At 32.5% G+C, this 17,968-nt stretch overlaps 1 protein-coding gene and 1 pseudogene across 3 annotated transcripts in view; one reads left to right on the top strand and one right to left on the bottom strand.

The window, feature by feature from the left end:
- Window positions 1-13,779, bottom strand: part of LOC121974777 — a 66,372-nt gene extending 52,593 nt beyond the window's left edge. The window contains exons 1-4 of one of the 3 annotated variants that reach the window (XM_042526000.1): window positions 13,495-13,779; window positions 11,336-11,393; window positions 1,026-1,417; window positions 794-930 (exon numbers count right to left, since the gene is read on the bottom strand). In XM_042526000.1, the coding sequence (XP_042381934.1) occupies window positions 794-930; window positions 1,026-1,340 (452 nt within the window). In that variant the 5' untranslated portion in view covers window positions 1,341-1,417; window positions 11,336-11,393; window positions 13,495-13,779. Of the gene's footprint in view, window positions 1-793; window positions 941-1,025; window positions 1,418-11,335; window positions 11,394-13,494 lie in introns of those variants that run through there. The other 2 variants (XM_042525999.1, XM_042526001.1) reach the window with 2 other exon arrangements.
- Window positions 13,780-15,975: 2,196 nt separating this feature from the next.
- LOC121979010 lies at window positions 15,976-16,152 on the top strand (annotated as a pseudogene).
- The last annotated feature ends 1,816 nt before the right edge of the window (window positions 16,153-17,968 follow it).

Below are 17,968 nucleotides of genomic sequence, written 5' to 3'. Positions count from 1 at the left end.
AAAGAATGTGTCGATAATCATGTCATCAATAAGATCACCATCAAGTGAAATTTCCCATACCTAGGCATATGCTCAACTTGATGGTAAGAGTGACCTCTGCAGTAGCCATCCCAAGATCGAAATCAAGACTGTAATGAACAGAAATTACCCATATATCACCTAATAGATTGTGTAAATTTTTAGTTATGCCATTTACTCTCGAGCACCCTAAGCACATTTATGAGTGATGAAATAAGCTCTACGACCCTTTATTGGAAAATTTGTAGTAGTCCACTTTGATGACATCCTATAATATATAGTAAGGTGCATGAACCATATATGACTTGTCCTTGATACATTGCAAGCTAAAGAGGTATACACCAATCTGAGAAATGCACCTCCTAAAATCTTAGATACTCTTCATCAAGTTTATCATTTCAGTTCAAAGCATTTCTACAGATGACAAAATTAGGCAATTAAGGGCTGCCTTGAACTGAAGACAATTTAGGAAATTTCAAACTTCCCTGGCTTTGCTATCATTATATATGCTTCATAAAGACAGTTCTATTATGAATCTTATCGTAAATTGTCTTAAAAAATGGATCAGATTTTCATTTATCTATGTCTATCTCCATAACTTTTCAAGAGACTAAAGAAAAGATGGCAAAGGTCTTTATCCTCGTATAGCCAAACCTCTCTAGAAGCAAACAATCTTAATGGCACCAGTTCCAGCATAAGAATTAAGCTTAATTAAATCTTTGAATTGTCACAAATTGACCGTGTGCGATTATTAAGCAATGAAAAAGGTACTTGCCATTTCAAGAAAGGGTTTCCAAAATAGTGATTTTCGCCCTTAAGTAATGAATGAACTATTTGTTCTGCACCTTTCCCACTAGGAAGAAACTGAGTGAGAAGCTTTCGTTCTGATTCTGAGAGACAAGTTGCCCAAACCTGACAAATTCTTAGAGCATATATTTTTAGCATATTAGTAAATTAAAAGAGATACAAATGATAAGCAGAATCCAGTAGCATATGGACAATCATACCTCATGAGAAAGTACATTCATCAAATTGTCCAAGCTAAACATTTCTTGTGGAACAGCAATGATATCGGCCAAACCATTATGAGCCAGGGAAACAATATCAAGGAAGGGAGTGATGTCTGTCCATGAAAGGCCAACTTGTTCCTTCTTTGCCCAAACTCTTCTTTGAATGTCATCCCATTCCAAATCTATATGGCATCTTAGATTTAATATGCAATCAGATGAGTCCTGCCTTTTCTTCTTTCCTTTGAATTGTTCATGGATATTAGAACTTGTTAAACGTTTCTTCTGTTGACCAGCAGCCATCCTGCATGTCATCTATGCTGCATAGTCATATGAGCAATGTCTTTGGCAACAAGTCCCAGATCCTAACTCCCCTATATGAATGTATTTCCCTGATGAACAAAATGACAATTATCTTAACAGATGCATTAAGAAGGATTAATATGATCATATGAGAAAATAAATACAAACAATTATAACTAAACTAATTCTAAGAATCAAACACAAAATTCAAAGTAGGATAAAGTACTAGCTCTATACAATACTATATTTCACATTAGTTGGTAAATGCGGAAGCCAACCTTTATTGATTTCAATATGAGAATTGCAATATGCAAGCTCAGAGCTATCATTTCTTTAAATGTTGATGAAAAAATAAATAATCATTTATTCAACATATATGAGTTATAATCCCTCTCTACCTCTTGTTATGGAATCAAATTAAAACTTATTGAATAATTAATTGATTTCTAATTTTTTAGTCATCGTTTTTTCATTTTACAAACCCGCTAATGCCAGTCTCAAGCCCGGATAAAAAAGGGTGAAGGTCGCGCATTAGGTTGTCAGTAGATATGATGATTAGAAGAAGAATTACTATTTTATGAGTGCAAGAGACAAAATAGGTAGGAGAGAAGACAAATGATAAACAATTCGGGTTTTACGTTATGGTACACATAAATGAGTAAAATAAGAAATATAGTAGGTATTGTTGTGAATAGTTCGCTAAAGAATGTAGTAGTAGTTAAAAAGGGATAGAATTATAGCTCTCAAAATAGTTGTGACGAAAGGAATTATTAATATTGTTAGCATATATGCACCTTAAGTAGGATTAGATGAACATACTAAATTTAGATTTTGGGACGACCTAGATGAGGTATTATAAAGCTTTCTATCAACCGAAATGATTTTAATAGAAAGAGATATAAATGGGCGTGTAAGAGTGAAAAATGAGAAATATGATAGGGTGCATAGGGATTATGCGTTTGGAACAAGAAATGAAGAAGGAAAAACTATATTAGATTTTGTAATAACATATGACCTTATACTAACTAATACATATTTTTAAGAAAGAGAATAAATTGACTTTTTTATGGTTAGAAAAAAGGATACAAAGATTTATAAAGATTGCAAGTTTATCCCTAAAGAAAACTTAACCACCTACAGTAGTGTTGGAAATAAGCTTTAAGCATAGTATCAATATAAGAAAAATATGCACAACTTTTAGAATCAAGTAGTTGAAGTTAAAGGATGATAAACAACGTATATTTAAGGAGAGGGTATTAGGAAAAATAATGGTAACTCGAATACGACATAGGATAAAATGATATCAAAATTAAAAATAATAGCCAAAAGTGTACCTGGTGAGTCAAAGGGAAGTGCACCACCAAGAAAAGAATCTTGGTGATGAAATGAAATAAGAAAGTACATGAGAAAATAAAGAAAAAAAATGAATTGTCTATGAAATATTATACACTTGTAAGAATGAGAACATTTTTAAAAAGTATACAGTTGCCGAGAAAGAGGCCAATAAAGCTATGAATGAAGCCAAGAACGAAACATTTGAACACTTATATCGAAAATTAGATATAAAAAAAGGAGAAAAAGATATTTACAGAATAACTAAAGCAGAGAGAGAAAGACAAGATTTTATCAAATAAGATGTATTAAAGATAAATACAATAAGATATTATTAAATGATTAGGAAATAAAAGAGCAATAGAAGATATATTTTCATTAACTTTTTAATTAATATTTAAATGATCAACTTAACTTAGGTAATTTAAGTAAATTAAATGAGTATAGAAATTTAAATTTTTATTGTAAAATTCAAACTTTAGAAACCAAACAAGTTTTAAATGAGATTCACAATGGAAAAGTAATTTGACCAGGAATGAAAGTGCCTAGGGAAATAAGATATTGGATGTTTATAAAATTATTCAATTTGATATTAAAAATGAAAAACAAATACCCACTAAATGGAGAGTAAGTACTCTAGTTCTCTTATATAAGAATAAAAAATACGTACAAAATTGTACAAACTATAGGGGTATTAAATTAATAAGTCATACCATGAAATTTTGAGAAAAAATAATAGAAAAAAAGATTAAGAAGACCATAGTGACCGAAAATCAATTTGGAATTATACTCGTAAGGTGAACAATAGAAATTATACATCTTCTCCGGCAACTAATTGAAAAGTATCAAGGACCGAAACAAGACTTGTATATGGTATTTGTTGATTAAAAAAACCTTATGATAGAGTTCTAGGAAAATTATATGGAAATTTCTAGAAAATAAAGCTATTAAACTAATTACGGATATATATAAGGATATAATGACAAAAGTGAAGACTTCAAGTGGATTCACAAAAGTGTTTCCCATAAGCACAAGATTATATCAAAGATCAGCTCTAAGTCCCTATTTTTTTAACACTAATCACGGACGAACTTGTTGAGACCTTGACACCACTAGAGGGGATGAACAGCTCATCACCCAAATTGTCGCTTCCTACGCTTGTTAGTGCACAACAAGAATACAAAATAAAACTAACAAATAGAAAGCTAAATCTAGAGGCAATGACCAAGACAATCAAACCTCTAACACGTTTATGTAATGTGGTTCAAAGATCACTTCTACTCCACAGCTGCCCGTAAGGTGGACGATCCCAATCCGTGGATGATTCCCTGGAGAACTTCCGGCTAGTTTACGTAGCTCCTTTTGGGTGGAGAAACCTCGCCACAATTCGCAAAAGACTACACTAAATGACTTGAGCACTTGGAGACTCTAATTAGGGTTAACCACCACTAATTTCGTCAACCATGCCCAAGCACATCGCACTCTATTAAATAGAGCTCGGGATGAAAATACCAAGCTGTTTTCCCGCCACCAGTCGACTGGTACAACCACCAGTCGACTAGTCCTAAGTGAAATTCGATCGTTACAAGCCAACGGTCGACTACCAGTCGACTAAGTGAAATTCGATCGTTACAAGCCAATGGTCGACTACCAGTCGACTAATGAAAACACCAATCGACTACTAGAGTAATGCTATAGTAACGCTACAGTAACACTAGAATTTTACCCTGAGTACAATCTCTCATGCACTCGTCCTGCCTACACAACCTAGACCTAGTCTTCTAGCCTCCTCCATCAATCTTGCATCCCTCGGATGCCTCCCTATCCTTCATGTCTTACCTTCTATAGCTTCCATTGGCATTGTCATTGTTGTCGGGTCTTCTTTTGCCAATAGGTCGTGCCTCCAGGACTTTATCCATTGTCAAGACTTACGTTGCCAAGACTACATGCTTGAACTTACACCGCCAAGACTCACCCTTGGACTTTCCTCCTTTACCAAGACCACACTTGGACTCTTCTTATTGTACCTGTATCCTGCACGCTCACAATACATATCAAATACAACAATAAATCTAACTTAAACCTTTGCTCAAACATCAAAACCTAGGGTACTCAGATTGCTCCAATAGAACTCACTGGACACATCCAAAATACGACACTATACATGTTGTTTACAAAAATAGTATTTTAGTAGATGAGGCACATAAAAGAGTAAATACTGAACTCGAATCTTAGTGAAAAATACTAGAAGTGAAAGGTTATAAAATTTAAGTTTAGTCATATTAAAAGTAATGAGATGATGTTAAGATAAGAGATGACAAGTTGTCTCTAACTGAAAGTTTGAAGTATTTAGGATCATGTTTAAAAAAGGAATGGAGGAATTGAGAGATGTCTTATATAGAATACAAGCGGGATGATTGAAATGGAGGAGAGCGTCGGGTGTTCTTTGTGATGATAAAATACCTGTGTTGTTAAAGGGGCGCCTAAGGCGTCAGGCGCACAAGGCGCTGAGAAAAACACCTGTTCCCACGCGAGGCAGGCATTGTTCGTCAAGCACGCGCCTAGGGCGCCTTGCACCTCAACTAAGGCATGATCGAGGCACGATCATGAACATTTCTGGATTTTTAACCAAAAACAAACATTTCAAACCAATGTGGTTTAGAATTAGGGCACGAAGAAGAAAAGGACAAAAGGGAAGAAGAAAAAAACACAAGAAGAAGAAATCTGAACCCGAGCCTACCCGAAGCATTTCCGTCTGCCGCCATTGCCTGAGTCGTGTCGTCACTGAGGTATGTGTTTTTTTCCTTATTTTTTTTGTTTTTCTGTTCTTCACTTCTTCTTCTTCTCTTCTTTTTCTTCTTCTTCTGTTATCTTCTTCTTCTCTTCTTCTTTTTCTCTTCTTCGTTTTCACTTTTTAATTTTTCTTCAATCTTCTTTTCTTCTTTTTCTTTTTTTCTTTGTGTTGAGATGTTCATTCATGTTTGCTGCTCTTTTTCTTTTTTTCTTCGTGCTGAGATGCTGATTCGTGTTTGCTGCTCTTCTTCTTTTTCTTTTTTTTCTTCGTGTTGAGATGTTGTCCGGTTTTGTTTTTTGTTTTTTTTACTGTTTTTCCATTTTTGCATGTTGACTAGCAGCCAATTTTTCTTTTTTTGGGTCCTATTTTTCCATTTTTGTTGGTTCATGTTCTTCTGACTTTTGTTGTCCGGTTTTCCATTTTTTCCTATTTTTTCTTCTTTTTTTGTCATGTTTTTCATTTTGTTTTTTCCTTTTTCTTATTGTTGTTACAGTGATTTTCTATTGCTGGTACAGTGTTGATTTTATTTTATTTTTTATTTTTCAGGCTATTTTCTTGTTCAATTATCATGGAAGGTAGCAGTAATACTCCAACATATATATCAAAAGATCCGACATGGAATTATTTTCAAAGAGTTAATCCGGATAAAAAAAAATGATTTGATTTGTAATTTTTGTCAAAAAGTTACAAAAGGGGATATCTATTGTGCAAAACAACATCTTATGGGGGGGGTTTCGAAATATTACGACTTACCTCATGTACATGAAGAAATAAAAAATTTCATGGAGAAAAAGATGGAGAAAGGTAATATTTCTAAACTTGCGACATTGGACTTTGAGGATGTAGACCCTCTTGGTGATTATATTAATATGGATGATATTGGAGCTACAAGTTATAGATTAGTGAATATGCAAAAAAAGGCCAAGACAAATAAGTCCAATGGATACGTATTTTGCTCTTAATATGTAAAAAAAAAAGTAAAAAGGGTAAAGAGAGGCAAACTACGATAAATGAGGCATACAAGAAAGAATTGAGAGAAAAAACTTGTATGGTCATAACTGAGTGGATGTATGATGCGGTAATTCCTTTTATGTCGTTAACTATTCAAGCTTCAAAAGGATGTTGGACTTGATTAGCCAATATGGTGTAGGTCTAAAAAGACCTAATTATCATGAGGTGCGGGTTCCTTTTCTAAAAAAGGTTGTTGATAGTGTGACAAATGATTACATTAAGTCGTGTCAAACAGAATATGTCAAGTATGGTTTTAGTTTGATGGAAGATGTGTGGACAGACAAAAGGTAGAGGACATTGATTATTTTTTTAGTGAATTCTCCTAAAGGTTCAGTTTTCATCGAATCGGTTGATGCTTCTGATTATGCAAAGACTGGAGAGAAAATATTTTAGTTGCTTGATTGATTTGTGGAGCGTGTAGGAGAAGCAAATGTTATTCAAGTTGTTACGGATAGTGCAAGTAACAATGTGCTTGCTGGTAAGAATTTATTTAATTTTTTCTTATCAATATGTTTTTTCTTATATATGTTAAACTTATCTAGTTTTCTAACTACTTTTGTAGGAAAATTATTAGAAGCAAAAAGGTCACACTTGTATTGGACTCCTTGTGTTGCTCACTGTGTCGACTTGATCTTAGAAGATATTGGGAAATTACTGATTTTAAAGCAACATTGAAGAAGGCAATGAGTGTGAATGCTTACATTTATATTCACCCAGGCATGGTAAATATATTGAGGCAATTCACAAGACAAAAAGAGTTTTGTCAGGCGGGTGTCACAAGATTTGCTATAGCTTTTCTCACTCTTGAAAGGATGCACCTACAGAAAGAAAAATGTTCATCTCAAAGGATTGGATAGAGAGTAAATGGGCAAAAGAAGCGGCAGGGAAGAAGGTAGCTAAAATCATCATGACACTTAGATTTTGGAGCAATGTTGTGCATATTTTAAAGATATATGGTCCTTTAGTCCGTGTTCTGAGATTCGTTGATAGCGAAAGAAAACTTGCAATGGACTATATTTATAAGGCTATGGATAGGGCAAAAGAAACAATTATGAAGGCCTTTAAAGAGAAAGAAGAGAAATACAAAGAAGTATTTGAGATCATTGATAAGAGATGGGAATGCCAACTTCATCGGCCTCTGCATGTTACAGGATATTATTTGAATCCAGAATATTTTTATTCATACACAGATTCAAATATCTTTAGAGAAGTAGTGAATGATTTGTTTGAAACTATGAATAGATTGGCTTCAAGCGCCGCTGAGCAAGATAAAATCACTACCCAACTCTCTATATATCGAAAGGCGGAAGGGCTATTTGGGAGGAATGTGGCAATTAGACATAAGAGAGCATTATCTCTAGCAGAATGGTGGGAATGCTATGGCACAAATACTCTAGCAAAAGTTTGCTATTAAAGTGCTTAACCTCACTTGTAGTGCTTCCGGGTGTGAGCGCAATTGGAGTGTATTTGAGCAGGGTATGTAATAAATATAAATGTATAATACTATTAGTATGTTATTTTTGTAAGTAGAAAATATTCTTTGCTATTTTATTATACTTATTGTGATTTTTGACATTTTTGTAGATTAACAGCAAAAAAAAAAAAAAAAGGAATAAGCTTGCTCAGCAGCGCTTAAATGATTTGGTATTTGTGAAATACAACCGTACCTTAGAACTTCGGTATGATGCACGTGATAAGATTGACTCCATCTCTTTGACAGATATTGATGGCAGTAATGAATGGTTGATGGGTAGAATGGATGGAGAAAGTGATAATGAAGAAGATGAGTTGTTTTTGAAGGTGATGACTTGACATGGGATGTCATTGCTAGGGCTAGTGGAGCTGAAGAACCTGAATATTGTACTAGAGGAAAAAACATTGCATCTATGGCCTCTAGTTCACATGATAGGCCTAAACAAGTCAAGAAGGGAAATACATCTTCCACTATGAGACACGTATCTCTAAAACTTAAAGATGAAAAAAAGAATAAGAAGAAGAAGAATTTGAAGAATATGAAGATAAAGAAGAAGAATACAACGAGGATGATCTTGAGTTTGATGATTAATTTGACTTATTACGCTTATTTTGATGAACTTCATTAGTTTAGATTAGAAAGTTAAAACTTGAAAGTTTGAAACTTTTATTAATTTTATCATGGTGTTGTTTTGCTTGTCATATTTGATATTTGTGTGTGTGAAATATTAATAGTTATCATATTTGACATATTATATGAGTGTGTCGGTAGTTTAGTAATCGACCTCATGTTCAAAAGGGGCGCGCCTCGCGCCTAGGACTCTAGGAGCTCTTTGCGCCTCGGTGCGCCTCGCACCTCTAACAACACTGTAAATACCTTTAAGACTTGAAGAAAAATTTTACAAAATGACAATTAAACCTGTTATGTTATATGGAGCTAAATGTTGAGCTATAACTCAAGTACATGAGCAAAATATGAGAGTTGCAGAAATAAAGATATTAAAGTGGATGTGTGAATATGCACAGATGACTAGGATAAGAAATGAAAATATTAAAGAGGAAGTTAGGTTGCATGTATTGAGGTAAAACTACTGGAGAGACATTTAAAATGGTACAGACATATACTTAGATAACTAATAAAAACTCTAGTTAGGCGATATGAAATTATGACAAATGTGAACATCAAAAAAGGAAAAGGAAAACTAAAAAGACTTGGTTAGTATCAATAAAACAGATAAATTTTATTTAAATATAAATGATGATATAATAGGGAATAGAACCCAATGGCGTAGAAGGATCCATATAGCTGACCCCCTAGTGGGATAAAGTTTGGTTGTTGTTGTTATTGTTTTTTCACTTATCATGATCAATTAGTAACAAAAGGCATTTTTCTAACATATAAAATAGAAATTCCAAAAGAGGATGACACTACTAGTCTGAGTTTGAAAGATCTATGACCATAACAAGCACTAAGGGATTTGGTATAGGCCACCCATGCTAAACCTATCCTCTATAGTTTAACTGTTTTGGGGCTATATAAGTTGGTATTTCTAGTTTACTACAGAGATGTTACCATTAGCCATCAGGCTCTGCAAAACTACAGAATAAACTGGAAACCATGGTTCTCAGCCTGCACAAGACGAGACTGACTGTTTGATCAAACTATCAAAACCCAAATAAAGGGTGGAACAAAGTTCAAACAAAAACTAAGGGATTTGGTATAGGCCACCAATCCTAAACCTGTCCTCTATAGCCTAACTGTTTTGGGGTCATACAAATTTGTAATTCTAGTTTACTACAAAGATGTTAACATTAGCCATTAGGCACTGCAAAACTATAGACTAAACTGGAAATCATGGTTCTCAGACTTCACAACAGGAGACTAGAAGTTTGATCAAATTATTTAACCCAAATAAAGGGTGGGACAAAGTTAGAACAAAAACTTCTTTAGCTCAGTGGAGTCACTCATAAAACTGTGAAGTTGAAGTAGAGTACATAGCGTTCAATTTCATCAGGTTACAACACCTTATTTATATTCAGTGCAATATCCTTTTGTTAGAAGCCATTTACAATTTTACATCCCAAGGAACGTTTGATCAAATTATTTAACCCAAATAAAGGGTGGGACAAAGTTAGAACAAAAACTTCTTTAGCTCAGTGGAGTCACTCATAAAACTATGAAGTTGAAGTAGAGTACATAGCGTTCAATTTCATCAGGTTACAACACCTTATTTATATTCAGTGCAATATCCTTTTGTTAGAAGCCATTTACAATTTTACATCCCAAGGATCTATGATGAAATATTGTTGTTTTTTGGTACATGAGTCAAGTGGAAATCATTAGTATCTCCCTTAACACTAGGTATATCTCTCAGCCTTTCATATATTTACCTTATTATCCATCATACATTTGCATCAATGATATTAATATATTTACAATTACAGCCCTAACTACCTATTGTGATTGTCACTAGTATTCCCTTTTTACAAAATCCTAGCTAGTTACATTATTAAATCTGCTAATTGATTTTTAGAGATAACAAAGTGATTGTCTTCTTGAAGTGTCAATCAATCTCTATATTCGATTCTGTTATGTTTATTCTTTCATGGAAGAATAAGTTTGAAGCAATGTGGGAGAACTTGTCGAATCTGTACTGAATCTGTAATTGTGCATGCCAATTTGTCGATGGTCGTGGTCATGATTGATAAGGCTCTTTTTATGGAGAATTCTTGCGATTGCATAGAGTCCTTAGAGTTCCTCCCCAATGTTAAGTGCATGGAGTCTCAATGAATTAACCGATCACACCCACACAAGATGAGATGTCAAATTTACTAACATTAAGATAGTTCAACTTCCCAACTAATCTCCTATACTTCTCTGGATATGATAATAACTTTTCCTTGTTCGAGCATTCATATGATATTAGGATTCATGGAAGTGTCACGTAGTTTAGTTCCTAATTTACCAGCTTCTTTAAGCACATCCTTCCTTTATGAGATATAAATGTCTACTCCTTAACTGGTATGTCGAAAAGTATTTTAATGAAGATATACTTTCAACTTTGTGATTTCTACAACATGGTTTGAACAATAAGAACGATGTCATCAATTTAAACAATAATAAGGATCATACTTCAAACTGACAAATATGATAAAATATTGAGTGATCTCATGTGCTCTTGATCATACTAAGCTGGAGAAACACAGATCCAAATTCATCAGACCATACTCTAGGAGATTGTTTCATCTTATCTTTAGTTTGCATAGAAGACCAAAATCCACCTAAGAAACAAAATAAAAGATCTCTCCATGTACAGTTCGTCATCTAGATCACTATATAAGAAAGAAAGTAAGCAACGAGTGAATTGTTTAGTTTGCACAGAAGACCAAAACCCACCTAAGAAACAAAATCAAAGATATCTCCATGTACAGCTCTTCATCTTGATCATACTAAGCTGGAGAAGCACAGATCCAAATTCATCAGACCATACTCTGGGAAATTGTTTCATCTAATAGAACTTCTTTAGTTTGCACAGAAGACTGAAATCCACCTAAAAAACAAAATCAAAGATCTCTCCATGTACAGCTCCTCATCTAGATCACTATATAAGAAAGAAAGTAAGCAACGTGTGAATTGAAATATCCTCAGCCACTAGTGAAATAATACCCATATAGTCTAATACATATCTATGTGTATCCTTACGTCACAAATTTAACTTTAAATTTGTCAATGAAGCCATCAAGAAATGTCTTCATAGTAAATATCAATTTGCAACCAACCACGAACTTGCTAGAGAGAAGGGGTGATCAGTTCACATGTAGCACTAGAATGTAATATGATGACTTACTCAATCTTAACTTGTCTCCATCTTGGATCATATAAGGCTTTTGAATAGTCAAAAAACATTAAAATAATCCAAAGTAGAGATAAAGGTAGAATACTGCAGAAAAAAAATAAAAAATAAAAACATAAGAAATGTAATGAGACAAAGGATCTAAGGTTCTATACTTATGAGTACCCTTCCTTGAAGCAACAGGAAGATCAAGGTTTACAAAGGTGATGGTGATTGGACAACAATAGAATCTCAAAGTGCACTTGTAACATGCGCAATTCTTGACCTTTGGTAGGTTCTCAAGGGTGGTGCAACAAACTTAATAAGAATGGACAGTGTAGGCACAAGAAATACCTCTACTACAAAATCTGAAACAGATGACACAGTGGGGGAAAAGGAGCAAAGTCAAAGGAGATCACACATGTAGACATAAAAAAACATTGTAGCTCAAGATAATAGCATTCATACCCCTTCTTCAGGCAAAAATAACCAAGAAAAATGCATTTCATAGATCAGGAGACAATTTATCTCTATCAAACAACAGGAGATTAACAAAATTGGTATGACCATGCACACAAGGTGGAGGTAAAACGCCATCACAAAGGGAAAAATTGGTGAAGAGAATTTAAACATGAAGGACTGATGGCATGTGATTTATAAAGTAGAAATGGCATCATCCCAAAACTTGAGAAAGAGAAGATTGGAAGTTATAAGGAAAACACTCTTTGGCATTGTCACTTTTCAAAGCTTTAATGAATGCACCAAATTGTGCTTTTATCTTGGCATAAAAAGAACAAAAAATGAAAGAAGAAAAAAGTATGTCCTTCCAATAGATAAAATCATGTTATCTTAGAATAGATAAAATCATGTTATCTTAGAATGGTCATCAGAGAAGATAACAAAGTAAATAAAATCAAGTTTTGAATGTACCTTGGACCCAAAAGGATGCAAAAGAACATTTGTGGAAGCTATCCTTTTGTATGGATCAAATAGTTATTTCAGTGATTTCTTTCTGGTTTTAAATGTTTGCTTGAAAAAACTTTATTGCGTACCACAAATGTCACACAAGAAAGGAGGATGAGAATCCTAGAGAAAAATGGAAACTCACCAACCAACTTCTGAAAGAGACATAATTAACTGCACTGAATTTGAAAACTATGCTTAAAGAATCACCTCTCGCTTTAGCCTATAGTCATTACTAGTGTATAGTAAAACACAATAAAATGTAAATTTGTCAAGGAGGTTATTTTCGTAGTTACGTGATAGCTTCTTTCCTTGACTATTTTCCTTTCCATCATTATAATTTCCCCACGCTAGAAATTAAGGTCCTGAAGGAGCACCTGCTCATATGAAAAACAATAAAGCGTACATAGTGGTTGAGCATTCTTGCTTGCCAAAAAATATAGTCCCATCCCAATCAAGCCATGAATTGATGGCACTACGGACTTCATTGAAAGATTCCCATCCTCATATGGCGAGAACATCTCATGATTGAAAGGTAACCCTAACAAAAACTATGCAATCACAAGAAACTTAAGAATCGCGCAAGAAACCAACGAAATCAACGGCCAAAAGAAACCGAAACCAGGATGCAGCAGCTTGAAACGAAGAAACAAAGAAATCGAACCCAAGGTTATCGAGAATAGCGGCAAGGAAAAAAAAAAGCAATGGGCAGCACTAAGAAATCTGGCAGCGACAAGAAATCGCAAGGAAGAATTCCAACCTGCAAAATCCCTAATCCGATCTTGCTACGACGGATAGGCAGTTACTCGGATGATGCAACGAAGCAGAATCCTGCGGAATCAACTTCGATCCGAAGTCGCACGGTCGGTGAAGTTGCACGGACTGGGTGGAAGACTCGGCGGCAAGCAATCGCAGGAAGCCGAAGACGAAGAGCAAATCGACGCGTGTTCGGAAACGCTCACGGGAGGATGCATTAGCCTCTAGGTATATCTCCCCGCATAAGCATCATCAGCCTCATTGTAACTATACGAATTACACCCATAGAGATCGTATACATTCACAAATTAAGTCTATACATATTTGCATCTGAGTTCGTTACTTACTTGACAAATCCGGTCAGGTCAGACCCAAAAGATGACCCACAGAATCTGGGTGTCCTGACCAGGAGCACCATAAAATCTAATTTTAGACCAGGAATCATGTACATGGAGCCGACGGCGGATGGGCAACGGGCAGAATTAAAAACTGATTTTACATGTTCTTTTAGTTAGCTTTAATACTTATTTTATATAGATTTAAATATTTCATTTAGGATTTCAGCGATTTGATTCGTGCAGTTTGATTCTTTTCTGTTGATAAATAATAAAAAAAAATAGTTTCTTTTCCATTTAGTTTTGAAGAATTTAATCCTGAAGAACTCTTTGTTTATGTTTTCTAGAATGTCAAATTCGATAAGTATTTATTGTTGTTTATTTGATAAAACAGTATATAAACATAAATTAGATTTTAGCATATCTTCCTTTTTGAGAAAGTCCTCCTTCCTATAATATAAATTTTATTTTAATATTATTTTAAAATGAAATTGCTGCCGGGTCAAAATGATAGATCATAAACAATCTAATAATATGTTTCCCTTGAGGTTTGACGCAGGGGATGTTTGCAGCTGCCCTAAATATTTTAATATAAAATTACTAAAGTATTTTTATATTTTAAAAATAATATTTATATATTATAATTAATAAAATATCTTTCAAAACTCCTCTATTAATATATAATCGAATGTTCGAGTAAAAATTATTTTTCTTCAAAAATGATGTTTATCGGTAGTTTTCATCAATTAAAAACATATTATTTAAATTTTATTATTATATTTTAATTTTTGTTATGAGATGATTTTTCTTTACATTGAAATCACATTGGCCCTTTATAATGAAATTATCTTAATTAAAACATTTTAGTATTAAAATATAAAGTAGAGTTATCAAGGTAAAATACTTGACTTTTGAAAATCTACATTATTTGGGTCTTTGAAAATCGAATTGTTTGGATTTTCGAATATCACGTTTCTCTATACAAAATTAATTTAATTTAATATTATACTTATCTTAGTAAAAAAATAAAAAAATATATATTTTTTAACATTGTCGTCCTAAAATATTTATAAAAGCTTCTTTGATCATAGTGTTGTCAATTCTAAGATGTGGGACTAAAGAAAACTATATTTTTTTATATAAAACAACCAGAGAAAATTAATAATGAGAAAAATTTATAATAATATGCCGCAGCTGAGTCGAACTCTAGATCATTGATTGTTTCGCTTGTGGAATTACTAATAAACCTTGGAATTATTTTTAGTGTGAATAGGAAAAAGGATATTAACATAAATTTATTTTAGGTTTCACCAAATTTAGTTAGTAAAGAAGGGAGATTTTTAATAAAATAATAATAATAAAATATATTAATAATATCTAACTTTTATATCTTTGATAAAATTTCTAGATCCTCTCTATTGATTTCATAATTCTATGGAGTAACCTTGAGATAATCTTTAAGACATTTAAAGAAATTTATGAAATAAAAAAAAATGAAAAAAAATAATATTATATTTGAAGTTTTTATTTGAAGAAGAGTAATAAAATTTTAAAACTATTTTTTTCCGAAATTGATAATACGAGTGGAGCTATATATATATATATATATATATATATTAAATGAAAATTATATATAATACTATTAAATAAAAATTATACTATTTAATTAAAATTTTGACCCTTTAATAATTAATTTTGATGAAGTCTAAAATTAAATTAGATTAATAACTTTTTTCACATTGAAAATAATTTTAAAACTTATTATTAATTTTCTCTAGTTATTTTTTTATATATAATATGTACATAGCCCTCTTTAGGGGGTGCTTAGTTTGTGGAAGGGAATAGGATTAGGAATGAGATTCATTGAAGTAAGAATGGGAATGAGGAGTTTTGAATCCGTGGACCCCACCATTCTCATTCCCCCCATTTTACTTGGTAATGGTCAAATCCCATATTTGGGGGTTTGAATCCGTGGGCCCCACCATTCCCATTCCAAATATTAACATTCCAAACACTAACTTTCAATCCCTTTCCCATTCCTCATTTCCATTCCCTCCAACCAAGCACTCCCTTAGTCTTACATTTTAGGATTGATAACACAATGAGTAAAAAAATTCTATAAATATTTTGGACTGACGATGTTAGAAAGTATACCTTTATCGATATTTTGGCTAAGATCAAATATAATATCTATTTTTATCAATTTAATATCTGATATTAAAAATAAAATTATTTTTTTATAAAGAAAAGTCTGTTATAGTAGTTTACTGCTAGGTTTTCAAACGTCGCCCTTGAATTATATTACTGCATGCAGGGACGGAGCCAGGGGCGATGGCGGCTGTCATCCCCCCTCAATTTTTAAGAATAAGAAGTGTATGAAGTATATAAATAGATGGTGAAAGAGAGGAGAATAAAAGCATTTTGCCTCCTCGATATAAAATTTTTGGTTCCAGGACTGCATGGGCTTAACTTATCCTTACCAAATCTAATTTATGAATCTAGAATATTAATTTATATGTATTCATATATTATATTATAATGTGTGTACAAGATTATACATGTAATATGGGTACAAGATGACAAATAATAAATAAAAATATATGATTTGACAATGTAAGACTTATAGTTATAGGAAAAAATTTTAACAGTGAAGATAATAATAAGTTTTGATATTTTTGATAGGGTATTGATATTATATATTAGGACCACAGAAAAACTCTAACATGAGAATGCTTTAAGAATCAATTAAGTTGATAAAATTGATATTCAGGGAAAAGGAAAAAAGAAAAGAGAGAAGAAAAAGAGAGATGATAGTGAGTTCATGAGTGCCAGCGGATGTAAAAGACTACGAGTTGCCTCTCTTGTGATCCTGAGCAGCCTCATGGCACCTTGCATGAGATTTAGCAAGGCCCGACGAAGAGAAAAAAAAATTCATTCCGCTTAATTTCGGACACATCAAAACTATTTATTAAAGGATTTTTATAATGAGTAAACAGAAAATTTTTTACAATGAGTAAACAGAAAAAATGGTATCTTTTTTCCTAATAGTCAAAGGAGGATTCTTTTGATGTTTTTTTAATCAAAAGAACATCTTAGCCTATCTAAAATACCATAATTATTTTTCAGTATTATTTCTATTATTACTCCGCCTATATCTTTCATCTAAATCATAAATCAATTAAACACATTATAACAATTATAATTTTATAACAGTTACAACTATAATAGTTAAAACTTATAATTATAACAGCTACAATTTCATAATTATTATAATTATAATAATTATAATAATTATGTTCTAATAATTATTACAACATAGAAAATAATTTAAATATAGAGGATTATAATTTTTCAAAGTTTTGAAAAACTTTTAAATGATATTTTTTAAGTTTAAGATTCATCGTCAATTCCCTAGGTAAATATCGTGTATCCATCCTAAGATGTATATTCCATGAAACTAGTTTCAGAAGAAGGGTTTAATTCCAACTTTAGGTATCCCTGAAATTGAAAATATAATAAATCAGTCCATACCTTGCAAAACAACTCAAATCAACTTTGATACCGTGTCACATACAATAAATTAAAGACTTGTTGGCTCAAACATTAAAATAGTTTATAATCTTATTTATTAAAGGTGCATGATACATTACCTTAAACTGAGTTATATAGCTAGATAAATACCTAGATATCTAAAAGGTATTATATCCCTCGAGATGCTTATCAATATTTGTATATCTCCTCGAACTTTGAATCAAGACATTTCTGATGTAATGTTCTTTCTAGGCATGATTAGCATGCAATTTGCAAAAGCTAGGCATGTAATCCTTAGACTTTTTACATTTTGGATGATAATTAAACTCTAAAATCTCTATTCATTTGACACACTTATCAATATAGAGTAGTCAGGGTCACTATGTTTTAGACCTCTCTAGCTTTAGATATAACTATAAAAGCTTTAGCTGATCTAATGATCTTACTTGAATATGAGACTATTGCCACATATATTTCATTACTCCAATAATCAAATCTACCATTCAATCTTATATTCTAAAGAATAATATCTATTGTGGCATAGAAGATGATTGATCACGAAACTGTTTTCAGAATTCAAATTCGTAGTCATAAAATAATAATTTTATCGTT

Source organism: Zingiber officinale, chromosome 4B (genome assembly GCF_018446385.1).
Source record: "Zingiber officinale cultivar Zhangliang chromosome 4B, Zo_v1.1, whole genome shotgun sequence".
Taxonomy (NCBI): Eukaryota; Viridiplantae; Streptophyta; class Magnoliopsida; order Zingiberales; family Zingiberaceae; genus Zingiber; species Zingiber officinale.
This window is presented reverse-complemented; position numbering and strand designations above follow the sequence as displayed.